General features: G+C 40.5%; 1 protein-coding gene across 2 annotated transcripts in view; it reads left to right on the top strand.

Annotated features, from left to right (window-relative positions):
- Positions 1-2,836: 2,836 nt before the first annotated feature.
- TTC27 (tetratricopeptide repeat domain 27) overlaps positions 2,837-25,058 on the top strand; it is a 551,099-nt gene continuing 528,877 nt past the window's right edge. For both annotated transcript variants that reach the window (XM_089690186.1, XM_089690185.1), the window contains exons 1-2: positions 2,837-2,968; positions 12,728-12,895. In XM_089690186.1, coding sequence (XP_089546312.1) covers positions 12,814-12,895 — 82 coding nt within the window. In that variant the 5' untranslated portion in view covers positions 2,837-2,968; positions 12,728-12,813. The remainder of the gene's footprint in view (positions 2,969-12,727; positions 12,896-25,058) is intronic.

Raw genomic sequence — 25,058 nt, 5'->3', positions numbered from 1 at the left:
AAGTTTTTTATTTTTACTTCCCTCCACCTAAAATATTTCAGTTTGTTGTTTAACTGAGTTGTACAGTTTATAGGTTACATTAAAGGTGGAAAAAGTTCTGAAATTATTTATCTTTGTCTTATTTTTTTACATCACAGAAACCTGACATTTTAATAGGGGTGTGTAGACTTTGTATATCCACTGTATATGCAGCTCCTGTAATTTTAGTTAACCCTGTCCCTTCTGGTCTGGGATTCAATAGCTAGTTTTAGTTTAGGACCTAATAACCAGCATAGCCTACAGCCAGGTTTAACATCCGATGACCACTTCTAGTATTTATGAGTCTGGTTGCTTGACAGGTTAGAAACTACTAGGCACTAAGTTGCAGAGTAAATAGGCTGATTCTGAGTACTAGTGTCACACCATGGTTTTGGCAGGTAAAAAACTGCATTCCAGGCTGGTTGGACATCGGTTGGAGGATCTTCCCATCACCAACGATCTTGTCTATAGGTCTCTGACACAAAGACAAATGCTGCATCATCCTCAGGGGCCCCTGCAAATGAACTTTGCAGCAACATTCATCTGGAGGTACCTTTATTAATATATATATATATATATATATATATATATATATATATATATATATATATATATTCAGGTATATGTGCACAATTCCACCAAGACTCCTGTTGGGGGCCTTTATTGCTAATACTTGTTTGTACATTGGATCTATCTACTATTGTTAATCTTTTCTTATTCAAGGATTGTATAGATTGTATTATTTCTATATTGTTGTGCATCTATATGTACTTATGGTTAATGTATATACTTGTTTCATTAGATCATCTGCTCCCAATCACTTTGATTAGATTACTGATTCATTTCCCAGGAAGGGCATCCCCTCTTCTCACAGAGATCCTTTGCTGAGTGGAGGCAATGCCAACGTTTTTATCAAACCCATTCTTCCACTTAGTGAAGTTCTGGTTCTCTTATTCACCTACAGGTTTAGCACAATATCCTGTTCGGGGAGGGCTATTTGTCATCCCCCCCCCAAAACAAGGGCTACAGTATTTTCCAAGGTGATTGTGCAATCAGATCATAAAATGTGTAGCAAGCTTTAGCTCTACCAACAACTATGAAATGACTGATTTGGTGCAAACTTATTGGGGAGATTAGGCAGATGTTCATAATACATAGTAAATGTAAAGTTGGTTGTACAACTGCCAGGTTGTAAGGTATATGGTAGGGGTACTGAATTAAAATTCACGGAGGTCCGGTGGGTAACATTTTCTTCCTGCAGAGGGCCAAGCCTTATTTCTCTTCTATTACTCAGGTCTTTCACATCATAGCCCCTTATTAATGTCCTCAGTCCCCCCTTTCCCATCACAGCCCCCCATACATCACAACTCCCTTTCACATTAGAGCACCCCCAACATAATAGCCCAGCTTACATCACAGCCCCCCTTCACATCACAGTCCCTCCTTGAAATCACAGTCCCCCTTGCAATCACAACCCCCCACATCACAGCTTCCCACCTGCTGACATCACAGACCCTTCATATCACAGCTCCCCATATCACAGTTCCCCCATATCACAGCTCTCCTTCTCATATTACAGCCCCCCCAGTATTACAGTTCCCCCCTCTCACATCAAAACTCCCCCCTATCACTGCCCCCCATTTTATTTTATTTGTGTACAGCGTTCCATGACTGCAAAATTGTCAGTTAACCACTTGCCCTCCTGAGGATTTACCCCTCCTTCCTGACCAGGCCATTTTTTTGCATTACGGCGCTACATTATTTTAACTGACAATTGTGTGGTCATAAATTTAGGCCAAAAGGTCTTCTGCTACATGTCTTTGCTAAAAAAAAATCCCAATACTTGTAAATTAATTGGTTTACGTGAAAGTTATAGCATCTACAAATGGTATAGATACTGGAATTTTTTTTTCTATTAGTTATGACGGTGATCAGCGACTTATAGCGGGACTGCAGCGGACATTCAGACACTGGGGGGAACTGACTTGGTGTCACTGACATCCCCAGTGACACCAATACAGTAATCAGTGCTAATAAAAAACACTGTCACTGTACTAATGGCACTGGGCAGGAAGGGGCGATTAACATGAGGGGCGATCAAAGGGTTAATCGTGTGCAGGGAGTGTTTTACTAGGGGGTTGTGTCAGTGTGCTTCACTGTAATCACACTGTGCTGAATGGCTATGCCATCCACAGCAGTGTGCCCGAGCTGACAGGGAGGAGGACTGTTAGTAAACAAAACAGTCTTTCTCCTCGTCGGAGATGCTCGGTAATCACCGGGTGCCGGTGGGTAACCACCATCCGGAAGGCAGTGATTGACATTAGCGGCCGCGAGTGACAGTACGGGTAGGATACGCGCGACCCCTACCCAGAAATGCGAAATCGCATGTATATATGTAATTTTGCACACCCGATGCCCTGTAACAGTATATCTGATATAGGGTGGCGGGAAAGCAGTTAAAGTAACGCAGCGCCGTATCAAAAAAATAGTAAATCCTCTGGAGGGCAAGTGGTTAAACAGTGAGATTCTACGAGTGCAAAAATTGTAAAGGGAAAAAATCCTGCTTTCTCATTCCTCTTCTGTTTATAGAGAAAAGAAATCTGATTCCAATCAAAAGCCCTCAAGCCAGTCTCCTGGGCAGGCACACTGGTGAAGAGACTACACCTCCCAGAATTCCTCCTTCCCCGGCCCCAGGTTCATGCCGGGAAATGTAGTTCTAAGAACGAACAGAGACGTAGTTCTCAGCCTACATGGAGAGTGTTTCTGTCCCCAGTCCCCCTCTCCGGACTGACACTTACAAGGGACGGGCAGGGAATGAGGGTCAGTGTAGCACATACTCGGCTTCCTGCAGCTCGGCGGGCACGCCTCTTGTCACATGTCTGCTTCCCGTCATGCACCGGAGTAGTGTCATGGAAGCTTCCTGATACGGTATAGCAGCACATGTGTACAGGTGAGGGATGCTGTACACAGCACATGACACCAATGCTCCAGGCTGCACAGCTACACAGAGATGTACGAGTGTGGGCTGTGTGTACATGATAGACAGAGCCCTGCACACTGCTCATTACTACCCCACACAGAGGCAGTGTGGACACTCACTATGACTTCAGGACACATTTCACACGTACTTCTGTCGTGTCTCTTGTGTGACCCTCACATTGTACTTCTGTCGTGTCTCTTGTGTGACCCTCACATTGTACTTCTGTCGTGTCTCTTGTGTGACCCTCACATTGTACTTCTGTCGTGTCTCTTGTGTGACCCGGCGCGTTGTACTTCTGTCGTGTCTCTCGTGTGACCCTCACAATGTACTTCTGTCGTGTCTCTTGTGTGACCCTCACATTGTACTTCTGTTGTGTCTCTCGTGTGACCCTCACAATGTACTTCTGTCGTGTCTCTCGTGTGACCCTCACATTGTACTTCTGTCCTGTCTCTTGTGTGACCCTCACATTGTACTTCTGTCGTGTCTCTTGTGTGACCCTCACATTGTACTTCTGTCGTGTCTCTTGTGTGACCCTCACATTGTACTTCTGTCGTGTCTCTTGTGTGACCCTCATATTGTACTTCTGTCGTGTCTCTTGTGTGACCCTCACATTGAACTTCTGTCGTGTCTCTTGTGTGACCCTCACATTGTACTTCTGTCGTGTCTCTTGTGTGACCCTCACATTGTACTTCTGTCGTGTCTCTTGTGTGACCCTCACATTGTACTTCTGTCGTGTCTCTTGTGTGACCCGGCTCGTTGTACTTCTGCCGTGTCTCTTGTGTGACCCAGCACTTTGTACTTCTGCCGTGTCTCTTGTGTGACCCAGCACTTTGTACTTCTGTCGTGTCTCTTGTATGACCCCGCACTTTGTACTTCTGTCGTGTCTTTTGTACGACCCGGCTCGTTGTACTTCTGTCGTGTCTCTTGTGTGACCCGGCACGTTGTACTTCTGTCGTGTCTCTTGTGTGACCCGGCACGTTGTACTTCTGTCGTGTCTCTTGTGTGACCCGGCACGTTGTACTTCTGTCGTGTCTCTTGTGTGACCCGGCACGTTGTACTTCTGTCGTGTCTCTTGTTTGACCCGGCACGTTGTACTTCTGTTGTGTCTCTTGTATGACCCAGCACATTGAAGGTTTTATAACTAGCTGTAGTTGTTTCTATTTTTTTTTCTTGCTGTTGTTTGTTCCATCCTCTTCAGTCTGCGTTATACAGCAAGGTAAAAATCAGGGTCTTTCTAGGACCATGCCACAGATAGGTGTAGCACTACCCCTTTAGGAGTCGCTAGAAGATTTGGGTCCCCCTAAAGCCCTGCACAGCCAAGCATCACACATCTTCACAAAAGCTTGCATCCAGAGTCAGAAATCAGTAGTTGGGCTTTGCTTTTTGTTGTTTTATATAGAGGATTTGAACTGGGATAGGGTTAGGGGCTTTACAGGATGCCCAAGGGTACTGATGAACTAAGGACTGCTTCCTGGAACTATTAACAAGTCTTCTCTGCAGTACAGTATCTTGGAGAGCTAGCCAGTGTCTCCTTAGAGCAGCCTTTTTCAACCAGGGTGCCTTAGCAAAATGTCTAAAATTTGCCCAAAACTTGTATACAAGCCAGCTGGTGGATCAAGCCTGCCTTAAAGTTACACAAAGCCACAGGTTTTCATTGTGCACCATTATGACCTTCTAGCCGCCGGCGTCCTGACAAGCAATGACATCATCAGTTGAGAAGGAGGATGTCAGCTGCCTGCACAGCATCCTAGTTTGACCCTCCCCTGCCCCTCTCCATCAGTGCTGGGATCACATTAGCTCAATGATGGATAAAAACTGAGGGAGCAGAGAAACACTGGAATACTAGTCAGTACCAGTATGCAAAAGTGTATTTGCTTTGGAAGAATAAATCACCTCTAATGTTGGGTGTCCTACATGTGTGGATGTTGCTGCATTATATAAAACTATTAGAATAGTTTTTCACATGTTAGAATGGGGTGCCCTTTTAAAATTATGGACAGTCTTGAGGCACCCCATTTTAGAATAGGGTGCCTCAAGTCTGTCCATAATTTTAAAGGGTGCTTCGGGACTGTCCATAATTTTAATGGGTGCCTTAACTGAAAAAAGATTGAGAAACACTGCCTTAGAATACCACCCCAGACCCAGATGAATTCTTCTTCACCCAGCAATCTGGAGGTATCCCTGAACAGGGGATTTGGTTCCTGTCACTTTAAAAGATCAACAGTCACTGGCAGGTGGCTATTCTGGTTTCCCACCAGAGTGCTCCTTCCCATATCTGCCAAGGGGGTGCAGGGGTACTCAGTCAGATCCTCTCTTGTACCGCTGGTGGCTGCTACCAAGCCTGTCAGCTGGGCCGCTCCTTCCCTGCCATATAGGTGGTTCTCTCTCAGGGGGCTCTTGAGCTCTTAGCTTTCCTCCTCTCCAGCTCCAGGCCTGCAGGTAGGCCCCATCCCACTGGGCCTCCTAAAATCTTCCACCCGAACTTTCCCCTCAACTTGCTAGCAACTGAGCAGGTTCCAACACTTTTAAGGGTATCCAGCCACTTGCCAACATCTTGTTTGGGATTGGCTAGGATCCCTCAAAAGTGCAACAAACCACTCCTCAGATCCACCCACTGCCTGGAGGGCCTTCCTCCAATAGCCCTAAAACGGGGGAATTCCAGAGGGGCTGGCTTGCAGAGCCTCTCAGCCCTGACCACAATTTGACCCCTTTCTGACTTTTATACCTGGGCTGCTGCTCAGCCCCTGTCTGACCATTGGAGTCTAGCTCCTTCTAGCTAAACTAGGCGGGTGCTAGATAGGTATAAAAAATATTTCAAAATGTATTCTTCACATTGTAGAAAGATGAAAAGAATTGCATATGATGCTCAATACAATAAATAAATAAATTGGTATAGCGCTATTCCTTAATATAATAATTTTTTTTTATTTTAATATTTATTCATTTTTCAGATAAGAAAGTTATACAAACATACTCATTAAAACCTTAGCATATTATCAAAACATTTATTGTTTCATCCCTTTACCCCCCACCCCCCCACCCCTCTCCCTACCTATATACCACCTATCCCTCCCCATCCAATCCCTGACCCCTTCTGCTCTGCATTTTCCTGTTCATTTCTGGAGATCGTAATCCCTATAAAGGAAGAACAAAATATGTTTCCATATTATTCTCTGTTAATCCCTCATAACCTCTAAGGCTAGCCTTGACTTTTTGAATTCCTCCCATTTGTTCCATCTTGTATGGTGACTCTCCATCTTATCTTCATTCAAATGATAAAGTTCCTCCAATTTACATATTTGATCCACCCTATCCACCCAGTCCTTTATTTTTGGCACCTCCTGTCTCCTCCAATACTTGGGTATCAGTCCCTTTGCTGCATTCAAATAGTACAATAAACCAGATTCTTTGTATTTTGTAACTGAAAGTTTAGTACTATGAAAAAGGCAAATCTCTGGGTCTACTAGAATATCAACCTCTGTAATTTTCTGAATCAAGTTTACTATTTTCCCCCCAATACTCTTGTATTTTAGAACACTCCCACCATATGTGATACATTGGGGTTTATTTACTAAAGCTGGAGAGTCCAAAATCAGACTCCCTTCTGCATAGAAACCAATCAGCTTCTAATCTCAGCTTGTTCAATGAAGCTTTGGCAATGAAACCTGGAAGCTGATTGGTTTCTATGCAGAAGTGAGTCTGATTTTGCAGTCTCCAGCTTTAGTAAATAAACCCCATTGTGTCTCTACCTCCACATCCACACCAACATAAAGGTTAATTATCTCCATTCAATCTGTGTGCCACACTTGGTGTGATATACCATCTTGCCAAACACTTATAATTAATTTCTACCTCCTGCATATTTATATTTCCGTGGATTATTCTATACATTTTCCTCTGTTTTTCCACATCTATTGTTACTCCTATTTCTCTTTCCCATTTTTCTTTAAGGGCATTAAATCATGATAATGATAAATGATAATGTGATCCTCCTGCGCTTCTAAATAAATACTAATAGTGATAAATAACTAGTACAAGCTGCTGACACCCAATCCTATACCGATAGGTGTAAATGCATACAATAAATAAATAAATTGGTGTAGCGCTATTCCTTAATATAATTATAAACCATAAGAATAAACATACATAAAAAAAAATATATAAAAAATATAATGATGAATCCAAAGTGATCTGATCCTCTAGGGATCTGTTGTGACACACCTACATGTGATACGGGGAGCGTTTACAAGTACAGGATACCCACGAGAACAAATTGAAAGTAGGATACAAGAAGTTGGTAACATAGACAGAATCCTACTTTCAGAAGATAAGATTAGAAAGGATACATTTGAAGATCAATTAGCCATCATTCTGGATTTTAATATACATTATAAAAGGGTTGAAAACATATTTGAAAGACATTAGCCTATCCTCAAAGCAGATCCAGTCTTGAATAAATTTTATTGGAGCACCCAAATTTATATATAGAAGGGCCCCCACTTTGAGAATAAGACTGGTGAAAAATGTGCTGGATCCACCTATTAGAAATAAACTCGGTACGTTTTTAGACCAAAAAGGTTTTTTCTTATGCAAAACATGTTACGCCTGTAAGGCGACTAGAGGACAGAACCTTAAGCGGAATACTTTTGTTGCTAGGAGCAATGGATTTGAATTTAAAATTAAAGATTTTATATCCTGCAGGACAGAAGGGGTAGTGTAAGGATTACAATGTAAATTTGGCCTGCAGTATGTTGGTAGGACTAAAAGACCGTTATGGGTGCGTTTGGGGGATAGAAAGATGTAAGAACCATTGGAGGGGAAGCAACAAGTTATGCTCCCTTAGTCAGGCAGAATCCAGATGGATTTATGCCATGCAAACCCAGGTTCCTAGGGGCCTCAGTGTGGAATTTGACTTGAATTGTTTCATAAGTAATTAGTAGCGAGGATGGGTTTTTTATCAGTATAGTGATTGTTCCCTTTTAATACGCATATAATAATTAGTGGTATTTGATTTGTATTGATCCATAAGTGATTTCAAGCTATGGTAGAGACCATTCATTTTTATTGTTTTGTATGCATTTCCCTCCTGACTGTTATTTTATTTATGCCATGTTTTATTTATGTATTCATTTAATATCAATTTATATAATACTACATTATTTATTGGTTTTAGATACTGATTGGGTTTGATGGTTATTTGATGATGTACACCAATGGTATGGGTGTGTCTGCATGGACAGGGGCAATTGTTTGACAATTTTTTACCATTTTTTGACCATCTTTTTGACCAATTTTGTAGGTATTTTTAACAATTTTTATAATAATATTTATAGCTGTTTAATATTTATATGGATATGTTACTATTAATGGTTCCTAAATGTGAAGTTAGGTTTCCTTGTGCTCTTAATATATTAATTCTATAGTGGTTTAATTAATTTTCAATAAAGGTTTAATTTTTGTAGTATTTTCTTTTTTTATTCTAGTATTTATATGTATAGCATTGGTGGTAATTGGAATTGTTATTCCAATATATTAGGCTTCACCTTGGCCACCGTGTTTATGTATTGATAATTGTCATTGAGCCCTATTTTTGATTTTGTTTTGGTAAATACATTTAGGGAGATTAGGGAGTTACTGCTTATTGTTAGTAATAAGTTAAATTGGCATACAATGTAGATTTTATATTTTTTTACTTGCCGAGTATTAATACATGGGAGATGCAGAGTTATTAGCTTAACATAGCATCAGACCTCAAGAAAATGGCCATCGAAGGTCCGCCTCCAGATTAAGATTGACATCTGGTCTCCCTTTAAAGATGAGAGTTTGTCACCAATGGCGTTACCCTGAGGAAGTCACGTGGCTAGTGTGACGCAACGCGTAGGTACGCGGTGACGTAGTTTCAGCGTGGACGCCATCTTGGCACACCTGAAACCCATGCAGGATTACACCCATAGCATGTGGCTTGAATGCTTATGTATATCTGCTACCAAGTGAGTGGGCAATTGGCGTTTTCTGTGCTATTTTCATATAATAAATAGTATTACACTAGGATCTTTCTTTTTTGTCATCACTATGATCCATATGAGAGAGTTAGCTATATTGCGGTACCTACAGGTGAAACTTGAAAAATTAGAATATCGTGCAAAAGTTAATTTATTTCAGTAATGCAACTTAAAAGGTGAAACTAATATATAAGACTCATTACATGCAAAGCAAGATAGTTCATGCTGTGATAAGTCATAACTGTGATGATTATGGCTTACAGCTCATGAAAACCCCAAATCCACAATCTCAGAAAATTAGAATATTGTGAAAGGGTGCAATATTCTAGGCTCAAAGTGTCCCACTCTAATCAGCTAATTAAGCCATAACACCTGCAAAGGGTTCCTGAGCCTTTAAATGGTCTCTCAGTCTGGTTCAGTAGGAATCACAATCATGGGAAAGACTGCTGACCTGACAGTTGTGCAGAAAACCATCATTGACACCCTCCATAAGGAGGGAAAGCCTCAAAAGGTAATTGCAAAAGAAGTTGGATGTTCCCAAAGTGCTGTATCAAAGCACATTAATAGAAAGTTATGTGGAAGGGAAAGTGTGGAAGAAAGAGGTGCATAAGCAGCAGGGATGACCGCAGCCTGGAGAGGATTGTCAGGAAAAGACCATTCAAAAGTGTTGGGGACTTTCACAAGGAGTGGACTGAGGCTGGAGTCAGTGCATCAAGAGCCACCACACACAGACGGATCCTGGACATGGGCTTTAAATGTCGTATTCCTCTTGTCAAGCCGCTCCTGAACAACAAACAACGTCAGAAGCGTCTTACCTGGGCTAAAGAAAAACAGACCTGGTCTGTTGCTCAGTGGTCCAAAGTCCTCTTTTCTGATGAGAGCAAGTTTTGCATCTCATTTGGAAACCAAGGACCCAGAGTATGGAGGAAGAATGGAGAGGCACACACTGCAAGATGCTTAAAGTCCAGTGTGAAGTTTCCACAGTCTGTGTTGATTTGGGGAGCCATGTCATCTGCTGGTGTTGGTCCACTGTGCTTCATTAAATCCAGGGTCAACGCAGCCATCTACCAGGAGATTTTGGAGCACTTCATGCTTCCTTCCACAAACGAGCTTTATGGGGATGCTGACTTCATTTTCCAGCAGGACTTGGCAGCTGCATACACTGCCAAAAGCACCAAAACCTGGTTCAATGACCGTGGGATTATTGTGCTTGATTGGCCAGCAAACTCGCCTGACCTGAACTCCATATCTCTAACAAACAATGCAGAAGAGCTGAAGGCCGCTATTGAAGCATCCTGGTCTTTCATAACACCTCAGCAGTGCCACAGGCTGATAGCTTCCATACCACGCCGCATTGAGTAATTGCTGCAAAAGGGGCCCAAACCAAGTACTGAGTACATATGCATGTTTATACTTTTCAGAGGTCCGATATTGTTCTATGTACAATCCTTGTTTTATTGGTTGCATGTAATATTCTAATTTTCTGAGATTGTGGATTTGGGGTTTTCATGAGCTGTAAGCCATAAGCATAACAATTATGACAAGTCACGTCTTGAACTATCTTGCTTTGCATGTAATGAGTCTATCTCATATATTAGTTTCACCTTTTAAGTTGCATTACTGAAATAAATGAACTCTTGCACGATATTCAAATTTTTGAGTTTCACCTGTATATCGAGGGGAACCTGTGATGTTTAAGTGCCACCATTGATGGGGATTTTCTATGGATACCATCCACTGAGGAGATACTGCCCGTGAAGGATCCTGGTGTGATCCTATAGGCGTGTTGGCCCAGTGGGTCACGGTAAGGAGGTGAGGGGGCAATCCAGCCATTTAAGGATATATATCATTGGCTTGAATGCACATTCACCGCATCACCTGCATGGTTTTGTATCATTGAATCACTTTTTGCTGATTTGCACTATTTTGGACTTTTTATATATATTTATTTATTTTTTATGTATATTTCACTATACAGTATTTTTATTCATATTGGATTGTTGAGATTTATATTTGTTTTTTGATAGGGTGAGGTTTTACATTTGTATTTTGTATTTGGGGCACGTATCAATTTATTTATTATTATTATTATTAATATAGCGCTAAAAGGTTTACTCAGCGCTGTACATTATAGTGGGGGACAGAACATGAGACAATACAGAAACAAAACAAAACACGAGGGGGTCAAGGGCCCTGCTCTTTCGAGCTTACAATTTAGGAGGAATATCCCTCTTTTTCAGGGATTCACTGTTTATTGCACTTAGTCTATTTTTATTTCAATTTTATTTATTGATCCCAATTAGGGATTTGGGTTTTTTTTGTTTGTGTCAATTTGACATTTTCACATTATATTGGGTCCAATTGGGACCAATTTGTTTTTTTCACGAATTCTGTGTCACGTGTAGGTGTGTCACAGTAGATCCCTAGAGGATCAGATCACTTTGGATTCATCACTATATATATATATATATGGTTTATAATTAAGGAATAACGCTACACCAATTTATTTATTTATTGTATGCATTTACACCTATGGGTATAGGATTGGGTGTCAGCAGCTTATAGTACTTATTTATCACTATTAGTATTTATTTAGAAGCGCAGGAGGACCACATTGTCATTTTTATGCTCAATACAATGTTTGTTTTTTCCTTTTTTTGTGGAAAACAAAGACCATATCTTTCCACTATACTTTGTGTCCTTTTTAGGCGATAGCAAGCAACGCATTTCATAGATAAATCAACTTCATCAGTACAGACAGTGGTAGGGCTACAAGACACCTATGCAATGCCATTGATCTCAATAACGTGTTCACAATTGATATAATTAAGGCTTTCTAAAGGCAAACTAAATTAAAGTTAAAAGCATTTTATACTCACCTGCTCTGTGCAATGGTATTGCACAGAGCAGTCCTGAACTTCCTCTGCTGGGGTCTCCCGCTGGCTCCTCCTTTTCTTGTCTGGCCCAATAGCAAGCCACTTGCTGTGGGGGCAGATGTGTGGGCTCTCTCCTGAGCCAGGCTGTGTACATACATAGACACACACAGTGTGGCTTGGCTCTGCCACCCGCTCACAGGATTTGACTGACAGCAGCAGGAGCTAATGGCTTCCATTGCTCTCCGTTTAGTGTAGTGCGAGCAGAGAGAGGGGAGAGAAGATCGGCAGTCAGGCACAGCACTGGCTCTATGTAGGACTCAGGTTAGTGATTGAAGGGTGCTGCAAGTGGCAAACTTGACTCAGTATAACTCTGAGCAAGGCCCACATTCTCAAAGCTAACCCTCTTTGCTGCTGCAAAATGTGTTACATGAGTGCCAGAAGATTAAAGGGGATCAGGCATGAAAGATTTTAGAGGCTACCGTTAACTTCTGACTTCTCTTTTATGAATGCTAGTTTCCTGCCCATCGTTCTGATGTTTGAAATTCGGTGCTGTGTAAGAAGCTGATTTGGATCTATAAAGGTCTGTTTTGACACTCATTTACATGTTTGTTCTAAGGCTGTGACTTAAAAGCATTGAAGCCAGTCAGCGTCTGACATCTAGCATTTTGATTGGGAGATCTGCATGGTAACCTCTGGTATTTCGCTCATGCATGAATCACTTTATAAATAGGTCCCCTTTAAGTTCAGTTTTGCTAGTGAAAACTTGCTGTTAGCAGTATCAGAATTCTATATAAAGAACATTTTAATGTGCTATGTGTGAACTAACTCGCTTAATTTACATCTGTTTTTAGGTTTTGTAGTGGTATTGAGGCACCATCATCTTATTTTTCTTGCTTCTAATTTACACTTGTTTGTGAGCACACAATATTCTGTCTGAATGTGGACTGCTCTGGAGCTTGACGTGTTGAGGGGCTTCCAAACCACATCATACAAACAGAGTGAACCTGAAGACTATGCTGGTAAGTAGTATAATACAGTCTATTTATATGGTAAAGGAGATAACACCATATAGGTCAAGATGCTTTAAAAGAAATAACTGAAATATAAATGGGTATCCATATTTAGTTATGCTTACAGTACATATCTGCTATTATATGCGTCATGGAAGCCAGGTTGCCCAGACCAAATTTAGTAGTGTCAGTATTTGTTGGTTAGCTTAACATTAGCTCTCTTTTTACCTCGAAAGAAAATGTTTACATTTTTAAAGGACTCCACTATGCTGTGTATTAGAAAAAACATATAATATATATAAAGTGGTTGTAAATATCTGAAAAATGGACAAAACATATTTTACTATAGTGTGTACTTGCCTCAGTCCATAGCACTTTTTCTTCTGTCTGAGCCTCTTCTAACATTTTTTCCAGACACCAGGCAATCCTAGGAGACACTTTCCCCTCCCCAGCACACAGCAGGTGCTAGCTTCAGATGTACATATTTCCCAATAGTGTGTGTGTACTATATAGAGGCAGTGTGTGTGTGTGTACTATATAGAGGCAGTGTGTGTCCTTTCTCTCCACTCAGGTCTCAGGATTATATTCAGCTCTGTGTGGTGTGTTGCATCAGATCCTCACTCTCTGCATCCTGGAAGCTAACAAAAACCAAAAAAGCATTAGTAAATAGATATGAAAATCATATTATAGTTACTTGTTTTAACCTTTTTTTTTACATTTTTTCAGTTACTCCCTGGTTTCCTGGCTTAGGCAAATGATGTCTTATATCGCAAGAGTCTTCAGGAGTCTTTGCACACTCTCCTGCATGCTTGAACTAAGGGCAGATGGATTCCAGGAAGAAAATGCTACATGAATCATCTGCCCTTATTCAAGATGGCCATGGCCAGAAATGCTAGGGGTTTTTCAAAGGGATTTCCCAGCAAAATAAAGCATGGAGACATGTTTGGATGGGGAAGTGAGCTTTGAATACAAAAACTGAATTAAATAGCGTTTTTAGTTTGTGGTCCTCAGAAGAAATGTAGTTCCACTTTAAGTACTGACTGGAAATGTCAGTCTCATGGTGACTAGAAATGTCAGTCTCATTGTGATTTGACATTAGTGAAGATTGTGCAGTATTTTAAAGGGTGCCTTGACTGTAAAAAGGTTGAGAAACACTGGTCTTCAGTAATCAGAAGCTGGGAGCAGTGTTGCTGTTTCTTCGTACTAAATCTAAATGTACCTATTATAAGCTGACTGAAGCAGAGTATTTGCTGTGATCATTGAGAATTAATTATGTCACAGTACAATCATTTAGAGAGTAAAGTGAGGGGTTTTCTTAGAATGTGTTAAATAATTTGATGTCCATAGTCTGTGCATAAGTACACTTTAACTAGTTTATTTTTTTGTACATGTTAAAACTTAAAGATTAATCACTTGCCCTCCAGAGGATTTACCCCTCTTCCTGGCCAGGCCATTTTTTGCGATACAGCGCTGTGATACTTTAACTGACAATTGCGTGGTCATGCAACGCTGTGCATAAATTAAATTTGTGGCATTTTTTTTCCGACAAATAGAGCTTTCTTTCGTTGGTATTTGATCACCTCTGCTGTTTTTATTTTTTGCACTATAAACAAAAACAGACCAACAATTTTCAAAAAAACCCAATATTTGTAACTTTTTGCTATAAAACATATCTAATAAAAAAATGTAAATCACACTCTCAGGTTTAATTTGAGGTTATGTACATCCATATTGGAGGAATATTTTAGGAATTACAGCTCTTAAGAGTAGCCATCCCCCCTTTTTCAAGGAACCAAAAGTGATTGGACAATTGAATATAATCATTCATTTTTAATATTCTGTTGAGAATCCTTTACTGGCAATGCTAAAGAATAAATATATAAATACGTGCTAAAAATCTGTGCAAAATGTGCAAATAAAGTAAATTACGCGAGGAGGATTCTGGGAGCACGGTGATGTCATTTCCGGCGTGGCGGCCATATTTGAAACCCCTATATTAAATACCCATGCAAGGCATTCATAGCATGTGGTATAGAAGCCTGATATTGAAGATCTAAATGTGAGTGGGCATTCTTATTATATATATAATGAATAAATACAGTTTTACACTATGTGAGCTTTCCGTCTATATATGAACCGAGGAGGAAGCTGCTGAGAGAGTATATGATTCTGGGGAGGAGCCGGTGGTTCATCAGAGTGGTGTTTTATCCTAAGGCAAGCTGACCCTGTGGGGTCTATGTAAGGAGGTGAGGGGCTACTGCAGCCATTGTTTGGATTCACACAGTGTGGACACTTGTTATCACATGCATGAAGATTGAAAACTTTTTGTCTTGTTTGGACACTTTTTTCCATATGGACTTAATTTGAGTAATTTATATTTGGAGTGATTTTGAATTATTGGTTGTGATCACTTTGAACACTTTTAATATTCCCGGTGGGAATACACGTGTTGTACTTTACTTTATTTGCACATTTTGCACAGATTTTTAGCACGTATTTATATATTTATTATATTTAATATTTAAGGTTTAGCCCTGCACTTTATATTTATTTACTGGCAATGACTGCCTAAAGTCTGGAACCCATGGACATTACCAAAGACTGGGTTTCCTCCTTTCTGATGCTTTGCCAGGCTCTAACTGCAGCTGTCTCCAGTTGTTCTTTGTTCGTGGGTCTTTCTGCCTTTAGTTTTGCCTTCAGCAAGTAAAATGCATGCTCAATTGGGTTGAGATCAGGTGATTGACTCGGCAATTGCAGAATATTCTGTATGCCATCACACTGCCTCCACCATGTTTTACAGATGACGTTGTGTGCTTTGGATCATGAGCTGTTCCAAGCCTCCTCCACACTTTTTTCTTCCAAGCCTCCTCCACACTTCCAGCTAATGACCGCCATTTATAAATAGCATGGTTACGTAAGAGGTTAATGAAGAAGCCAGGAAATGGCTTAATAAAAGTTTCTTAAAGCAGAGTTCCAGCTGAATTAAAAAAAAATAGTCAGCAGCAACAAAAACTGTAGCTGCCGACTTTTAAAATACAGACACTTACCTGTCCCTTGGTCCAGCGGTGTCCTCACCACGACTGGTTTCACCGACAGTCTTCTCTCTTTGGTGCCGGCATCCTTGGTGTGGGCACCAAGCTGTGACAGCTTGCAGCTTCACAGCCGGGTGCCCACTATGCAGGTGCGAGTAATGCTGTGCTTTGTGAATGGTCCCCTAGTCTTCTGGGACCTGTCACGTGTCGCAGAAAACAACAAGGAGGGAGAGGGGAGGACAACTTGCATTTGCGATCGCAACCGGAAGTTGGAGTTGATATTTGTCAAATTTGGGTACCTGCCCCTCCCCCCCCCCCAACTCCCCAAAGGTGCCAATTCGACTTCTTTTTAAATGTCATCATAGCATCATTTTGTATAGTAGTACACTTTAAAAGGAAAAAACCTTACATAGGATACTTGATTTTGACTTCTGTGAATGGGATTGATGGGTTCTCCAAGCCTGAGCTAACATCCACTTGATCAACAGAAGGATCTAAAAATATCTTTTTTTCCCTCATTTTGCATACCAAAATGATTTGGATTACGGACAGCAGAAAATTATTGGCACAGTAGATAAGTGCAATGGGGCAGGGGGGGTGTTTTGCATTCATCTTTAATTTTTTGGTGTTAGACCAGTTTCACACTGATATGGGTGCAGGACAGCTTGTAAATTGCATGTTTTCCCACAGGTACATCAATCTATTCAAATGCTGCTGTGCCCACGCAAACACGAGCTGCACAAAATTTTATAGTATGAACCTGCCTAAAAGTGGAACTATAATTTAACCATTTTTTAAGGCTTCAAATTGTATGTTTTTGAGGCACATAAAGCAAATAAACTAAATGCAAAGAAATAACTGATTCCAACATCACTGAAATCCCTTGCCTGGTGCTGTCATCCTTGTCCTGGTTAGTTCTGGGTCCCAGGTTCTCGGCCTCTTAATTGGCCAGTTGGGTAATAATGTCATCCTGGGCATGCGCACAGCAGTTTGTCATTCCGGCACAGCTGGAACGTGCCAATAGAAACCAGTTTTTTATTTATTAGGTTTAGCTTTGCTTTAACTGATGATACCCATAATTGTAATAACCAGGAAAAAAAATTAAAAAAGGTACAAATCATTAATTTCAGAGTTAGACTAAATTATTTTCCATAAAATTGTTCTTTTGCCTGTTGTGTGCAGGGATTTCTAAGGCATAATAGACTTTTATTTATATTCATGTGTTCTGTATGAACATATGTGTGCATGGTGGAGCTTGAGGTCTTGTTTTAATAGTTTAATACATTGTACAAAAGGAGTGATGGGTACTCTTTATGGATGTATCAGAGGTCTAGTGGACTCCTAATACCTCATTCTTATCCTCTGGCCCAGAAAATACAAGGCTTATTAGACTAATTGCCTTCCTCCACTGTATAGAGAAAATGCAGCTGTATTGTGTACATATCATGTGTTTGCTGGTTAAAGCGGTAGTAAACTCCGCTTTTTATCTTATACCTATAGGTAAGCCTATAATAGGTCTTACCTGTCGGTGCAGTGAATGTCGCCTAAACGTGTAAGCATGGGAGTGACATCATCGCGGCTTGGCCAGTCAATCTGACAGAGCCTGCAAACCTGGAAGGAAGACCAGGTGAAGATGGAATCCCTGTCAGTGGTGACAGTGTGCCGGGGGATCTGCCCGTTGAGCAAGGGAATGATAGGTCTGGGTCCACTCCGCTTATGCAGAACGGACACAGCCCACTGTCCTTTATGGGCTGTCGGATGGAAATGGACCACCTGTCCATTTCCATCTGACTGTCATCCGATCCAATCAGCCAGATGGATGGGGAACAGATCCCCATCCGTCTGTTTTTAGCAGACCGGATCAGATCGGATTCAGGTTAGTGTAAATGGACACGTGTCCATTTACACCCTCCGCTCCATAGAGAGCAGTAGAGCGTCTGATCGGGTCAACTTGAAAAACGGACAGGCAGACCCAATCGGTCCACTCACGTGAAAGGGGCCTATTGCACAGCTTTCAGCGTGCAATAAAGACATTTGTGGATTTCAACTGTTTGGTGAGTTCAGCTATATGACAAGACTATCCGTGGGTGCCTCTGCTATGTTCCATCCAGGCATAGGGGTCTCAGGAAAGGATGGTCACTATTACAACATTTGGAGTCAGAATACTCACCCTATGACCAGACTGAGGAGGAGCAGAACATGGATGAGTAGATCTGTTACATTGCTTTCTACTGCCATCAGTATGAGCCTTGCACTGCAACTCACCTGATTGGCTTGTTGTGCGTTCTACTATAAGAGGCTGATACCAAGTCAAAGTAATGTACTTGCACTGCTTATGTAAAAACAAGTATTTAATGATGTGTTAATTACAGAGCTGCACTGTTTTTTTTTTTGTAAAGTATCTGCCTGGAGTTTAGCTTATAGTAGAGAGGAGTAGACAGGACTACTGACGATCTATCGCTTCCACTGTAGTACAATCACACCCTATACTACATTTAGCTAAAAGCTTGCCTAATTTTTTAATTTGGTTTTTCATGCCACTTATATGCATGATAAAAGGCTACAAAATTAAAGACTAGCAATCCATAGAAGCAGGACATCTATGTATTCAAACATGTTAGTGTGCAGGACCTTGCCCTTTCAGTACCATTGGGTCTAGAATACATTTTACATTAGCTTTATAGATGTTATTGAACATTGCTAATAAAATATTTGGATATCTTGTATTGCTTTCAAATCAGATTATACATTGTAGAATATCAGTAGAGAAATGCTAATGCTAATCAGTCAAGGCTTTTTTCCATTGTATTCCACTGTGTGCTGATAAAGGAGATGAGGCAGATGGAAACATATGTGCAAGCACTTTCTCAGAACAGGATGACGTCAGGTGGGCCCGCTGCAGAAGAGATTAAAGTATGATTTATGTCAAACTTTGCAGCGTGATTTACTGATCTCTCTCTCCATATATATATATATATATATATATATATATATATATATATATATATATATCACACACATATATATTTTAACTGTGTCATTCTGTATGCATTATTTCAAGCATCAGTTTTTTGTTTCATTTTAATAAGATAGAAATTCAAACGGTAATAAGGTATAGACATTCCTGACTGACTGAAACTATATGTATTGTATGTAAACCTTAAAGAGTAACTCCACTTTTTTTGAGAAATAAAAAAACATTCTCCTCTGGGTGATTTATGTACATTGCAAGGATAACAAGCTTTGTTGCAGATTCCTACCTTTTGTTATTCTGAAGAAGTAGATGTTTGTCTATGTCCATGTGCAGAGTGAATTTGTATGGGAGTGACTGGTTAATTATCAATATGCTGCTGCACCTGCAGGGCACTAATGAGGAAAATTGCAAGGTCTGCATCCCTTTAGACATGATTTCCCAAAGGGAGCATGTCATGGATCGCAAGATCGCCGCCACCAACATGCGACAATCTCACGATCGCGACTTCCAAAAAGTCCCGATCGCGGCGTCAGACCCCAGATCTTCTCACCAAACTTGTGACTGAAGGACTGGCCAATCCAAACCGTGATGTGACGTGCGTAACAATACCAAGCCCAGCCGCACCCTGCACAAAGATTTTCCAGCTAATGGACTACAATATATGTACCTGCGACCTGAGCGATTGTTACTGGGTCGGGTTAATTACGCAACTAATCCTCCACACTGCCACCACCTCTTTTTTGTACAGAGAAAAAGGAAACTCGCGTTATCAGTTATAACACTATGATAATTGAAATAATCGTCTGCATAACCCGGTCATTGACACAGGCCGGTTATACAGAGAGTTAAACAAACAGTAGCGTCTCTTTAAAGGCAGGGATTCGTAAATTGCAATTAAGAGTTATAGAAACAGTTCAACACTTTCAGAAAGAGATTTATTACTAAAAGGGTCAAACAAGTGCAATAAAATTATTTACAGAGAAGATGTAACTAAGATATATATATATATATATATATATATATATACATACAGTGGGGATCGAAAGTTTGGGCACCCCAGCTAAAAATTTGTATTAATGTGCATAAAGAAGCCAAGGAAAGATGGAAAAATCTCCAAAAGGCATCAAATTACAGATTAGACATTCTTATAATATGTCAACAAAAGTTAGATTTTATTTCCATCATTTACACTTTCAAAATAACAGAAAACAAAAAAATGGCGTCTGCAAAAGTTTGGGCACCCTGCAGAGTTAATATCTTGTACTGCCCCCTTTGGCAAGTATCACAGCTTGTAAATGCTTTTTGTAGCCAGCCAAGAGTATTTCAATTCTTGTTTGAGGTATCTTTGCCCATTCTTCCTTACAAAAGTCTTCCAGTTCTTTGAGATTTCTGGGCTGTCTGTCACGCACTGCTCTTTTAAGGTCTATCCATAGATTTTCAATTATGTTGAGGTCAGAAGATTGTGAAGGCCATGGCAAAACCTTCAGTTTACGCCTCTTGATGTAATCCCCCGTGGATTTCGAGGTGTGTTTAGGATCATTATCCATTTGTAGAAGCCATCCTCTCTTTAACTTCAGCTTTTTCACAGATGGCATCAAGTTACCATCCAAAATTTGCTGAAATTTTATTGAATCCATTTTTCCTTCTACTCGTGAGATGTTCCCTGTGCCACTGGCTGCAACACAACCCCAAAGCATGATTGATCCAACCCCATGCTTAACAGTTGGACGGAGGTTCTTTTCATTAAATTCTGTGCCCCTTCTTCTCCAAACGTACCTTTGCTCATTCCGGCCAAAAAGTTAAATTTTAACCTCATCGGTCCACAGAACTTGTTTCCAAAATGCATCAGGCTTGTCTATATGTTCATTTGCAAAGTTCAAACAATGATTTTTGTGGTGAGGACGTAGAAGAGGTTTTCTTCTGATGACTCTTCCATGAAGACCATATTTGTACAAGTATCTCTTTATAGTGGCATAGTGTACCACAACTCCAGTGTCTGCCAGATCTTTCTGGAGGGATCGTGCAGTCAAACGTGGGTTTTGAATTGTTTTTCTCACAATCCTGCGAGCTGTTCTGTCTGATATTTTTCTTGGTCTTCCAGATCTTGCTTTAACTTCCACTGTTCCTAAAGACTGCCATTTCTTAATTACATTCCGAACAGAGGATATTGACATCTGAAAACGCTTTGCTATCTTCTTATAGCCTTCTCCAGCTTTGTGAGCGTCAACTATTTTCAGTTTCAGTTTTCTAGACAACTGCTTAGAAGAACCCATGGTGCTGATTGTTGGGGCAAGCTCAGATGAGTCTGGGCATTTATAACCTTTGAGATTGACATCACCTGGTCTTCCCAGACGATGATTGAGAATAGAGATGAGCGAATTATTCAAAAATTCGATTCGGCTGATTCGCCGAATTTGCGGGAGAAATTCGATTTGATGCGAATTTATTCGCCGCAAATTTAACTTATTAAAAGGGTTTCTAGGCTTCAGAGAGCCTTTATATTAGTGCAGAACACTGTACCTTTAATTGAAATGCCCTTGGAGTCTGCTGGGGAAAAGAAATAATACTGTCAGTCAGTATGACATGCAGATGAGTGCCGTCGATCTTAGAATCACCGCACACTTCACTCATTTGGGCAGTCACGGGGCACGACGAAGAAGAAGAAGAAGAAGAAGAAGAAGAATGAAAAGAAGAATGAAAAGAAGAAGAAGAATGAAAAGAAGAAGAATGAAAAGAAGAAGAAGAAGAATGAAAAGAAGAAGAAGAAGAATGAAAAGAAGAAGAAGAATGAAAAGAAGAATGAGAAGAAGAATGAAAAGAAGAATGAGAAGAATGAAAAGAAGAATGAGAAGAATGAAAAGAAGAATGAAAAGAAGAATGAAAAGAATGAGAAGAATGAAAAGAAGAATGAAAAGAAGAAGAAGAATGAAAAGAAGAAGAAGAATGAAAAGAAGAATGAAAAGAAGAATGAAAAGAAGAAGAAGAATGAAAAGAAGAAGAATGAAAAGAAGAAGAATGAAAAGAAGAAGAATGAAAAGAAGAAGAAGAAGAATGAAAAGAAGAATGAAAAGAAGAAGAAGAAGAATGAAAAGAAGAAGAATGAAAAGAAGAAGAATGAAAAGAAGAAGAAGAAGAATGAAAAGAAGAATGAAAAGAAGAAGAAGAATGAAAAGAAGAAGAAGAATGAAAAGAATGAAAAGAAGAATGAAAAGAAGAAGAAGAATGAAAAGAAGAAGAAGAAGAAGAATGAAAAGAAGAATGAAAAGAAGAATGAGAAGAAGAATGAAAATAAGAATGAAAAGAAGAATGAGAAGAATGAAAAGAAGAAGAATGAAAAAAAGAAGAATGTAAAGAAGAAGAAGAAGAATGAAAAGAAGAATGAAAAGAAGAATGAAAAGAAGAAGAAGAATGAAAAGAAGAAGAATGAAAAGAATGAAAAGAAGAATGAAAAGAAGAAGAAGAATGAAAAGAAGAATGAAAAGAAGAAGAAGAATGAAAAGAAGAAGAAGAAGAATGAAAAGAAGAAGAAGAAGAATGAAAAGAAGAAGAATTCCAGTACAGCAAAAAGTGTATCTGCAGAGAGCTCCGCTATTTCTGACAGTTCTCTGACAGTTCCTTCACATTTACAGCGGTTGAATCTATATATATGTATCTATTTATTTCCGAATAAAAACATCTGTATCCTAAATGGAAACAAATTGATACAATGTTTCAACCGCTGTAAATGAACTATCAGAACTGTCAGAAATAGCGGAGCTCTCTGCAGTGACACTTTTGCCGGCTGATCGGGAAAAATTCGATTCGTGCACCCGAAGTTTGCTAAAATTCGGATTCGATGCGAATCGAATTTTTCCTGATATTCGAAACGAATTCCACTTCGCCAGGTTCGATTCGCTCATCTCTAATTGAGAACAATCCATGACACTGGCAGGTCTCAGCTTGGCAAAGGGGGCAGTGCATGCTATAAATTCTGCAGGGTGCCCAAACTTTTGCAGACGCCATTTTTTTGTTTTCTGTTATTTTGAAAGTGTAAATGATGGAAATAAAATCTAACTTTTGTTGACATATTATAAGAATGTCTAATCTGTAATTTGATGCCTTTTGGAGATTTTTCCATCTTTCCTTGGCTTCTTTATGCACATTAATACAAATTTTTAGCTGGGGTGCCCAAACTTTTGATCCCCACTGTATATATAGAAAACAGCATAGCACAGCAAAGAGATAACAGAGAGAAGTTAAAGGGGTAAGTTACTTGCAAGTAAGCCTTTGATGTAAGCAGATCCAAGTCTTTTAGAGCAGAATGGTGCTTTGATCTCCCGCTCTTACATTGGAAAAATGGGAGATGTCTTCAATTCTCCCTTCCTTAAGCTTGACAGCCTGTTTTAAAGTTTCCCAGCAGGGGGTGGTTCTGAAGTAACAAACCAATCCCTCATGCAGGGAGGGGTCAGCATGCGGGACCCTAAACTGGGGCCAACATATTTCATAATTCATATTCTGTTCCATAACGTTTCAGCTGCACAAGCGACAGTCTACCCGTGGGTATTTTATTATGCAGATAAGCCTGAGGATTATTTAGATATGAATTATGAAATTATATGTGGCACGGTTCGTGAGTTCTATGTTCCGGCTTCCCTGATGGCCCGAGATAAATGAGTGACCCATCAAACTGTTCGTCTGCTCATTGGCCAGCTGATGAGGGGTCTGGTTTTTATGTAAGTCTCTCATATTCCAAGATATGAGACATAGGGGAAAAATTGATTTGAGAAGTGTTCATCTAATTCTGTCACCTATGCTGAGTTACGTTTATTAACCCGGGGGCCCCTTTCAACTCCTGGGAAGGCTCTGTTATCTTTTCACGAGGTGTGAAATTACACATGTTCTCCAGGCAGTGGGGCACCACGTGGCTCCCTGCTGGGATCTGGCCTGTGACACTTTTAACACACACACACCTATCACTGTGCCTCTCAGGAAGGGAGGGGGGAACGAGAATGAGGGAATAACATATATCAGGAGGGTCAATTCCTCCGCCAAGATGGAGGTTGAAGCCAAAATGGTTGAACCGCGTCCATCTCTGATGCGCACGTTTGTGACAGAGCAGTTTATCAAAAATTACATTTTTGTCAGGGGATGCCAAAAATCTGACTTGTATCTTAGTGCAGACATCTTGTAAAATCAGTAAGCCAATCACACAAGTGGGAACTGATATTTTCAGGGGGCGTTCTGCGCACACTCTGTGTACAGAACATCTCCAGGTAGCCAGATTGCATTTTATTGTACAGAAAATTACAGAACTGCAGAAAGAAAAGGAAATGTAATGTTTAACCACCTCCACCCGGCGGTCATTTCCCTATATGGCGAGTGGGAGGTGGTTAAACATTACATTACAGCTCTCTTGTTCTGGGAGGACATCATATGAAGTCCTTCCACTCTAGCTGCGCATGTGTGCCCCCGGGGGCACGCCGGGACAAACGGTGGTACTCTGTGTCTCTTGGACACAATGGATCACCTATTGCGGTAAAGACCCGAGGACGTCGGCTCTACCATGTGAACAGCTGTATCCAATCACAGCTGATCACTTGAAACCAGGAAATGCTAGTTTTCGGCAGTCCTGTCCTCACACTGACAGCAGAGAGGAGATTTGGTAAGCGGAATTCCTCAGGGGGGACATCTACACTAATATTGAGGGCACTGATCATCAGTGCTGGCCCAACAGTGCCACCGATTGGTGCCTATCAATGCCACATGTCAGAGTCTATCAGAGCTGCCTTTCAGTGCCCATTAGTGATGCCTGTCAATGCCCATCAGTGCCTCCTCATCAGTTCAGTCTATCAGTGCTGCCTATCAGTGCCCGTTACTGCCGCCTATCAGTGCCAGTCAGTGCTGCCTAACGGTGCCACATATTAGTGCCCATCAGTGCTGCCTTTCAGTGCCTCCTCATCAGTGCAGTCAGTACCCATCAGTGCTACCTCTTAGTGCCAGTCAGTGCCTATCAGTGCCACATATCAGTGCTGCCTTTCAGTGCCCATCAGTGATGCCTGTTGGTACCCATCAGTGCATCTATCAGTGCTGCCTATCAGTGCAGCCTCATCAGCACACATAAGTGTTAAATTACTTATTTACAAAATTTTTGTACGGAAACGCAGAAAAACTTTTTTTTAAACAAATT

Source organism: Staurois parvus, unplaced genomic scaffold, assembly GCF_062004578.1.
Source record: "Staurois parvus isolate SC_StPar_1 unplaced genomic scaffold, SC_StPar_1.0 ptg000520l, whole genome shotgun sequence".
Taxonomy (NCBI): domain Eukaryota; kingdom Metazoa; phylum Chordata; class Amphibia; order Anura; family Ranidae; genus Staurois; species Staurois parvus.
The sequence above is the reverse complement of the archived record's forward strand: the minus strand, read 5'-3'. Positions and strand labels throughout refer to the sequence as shown.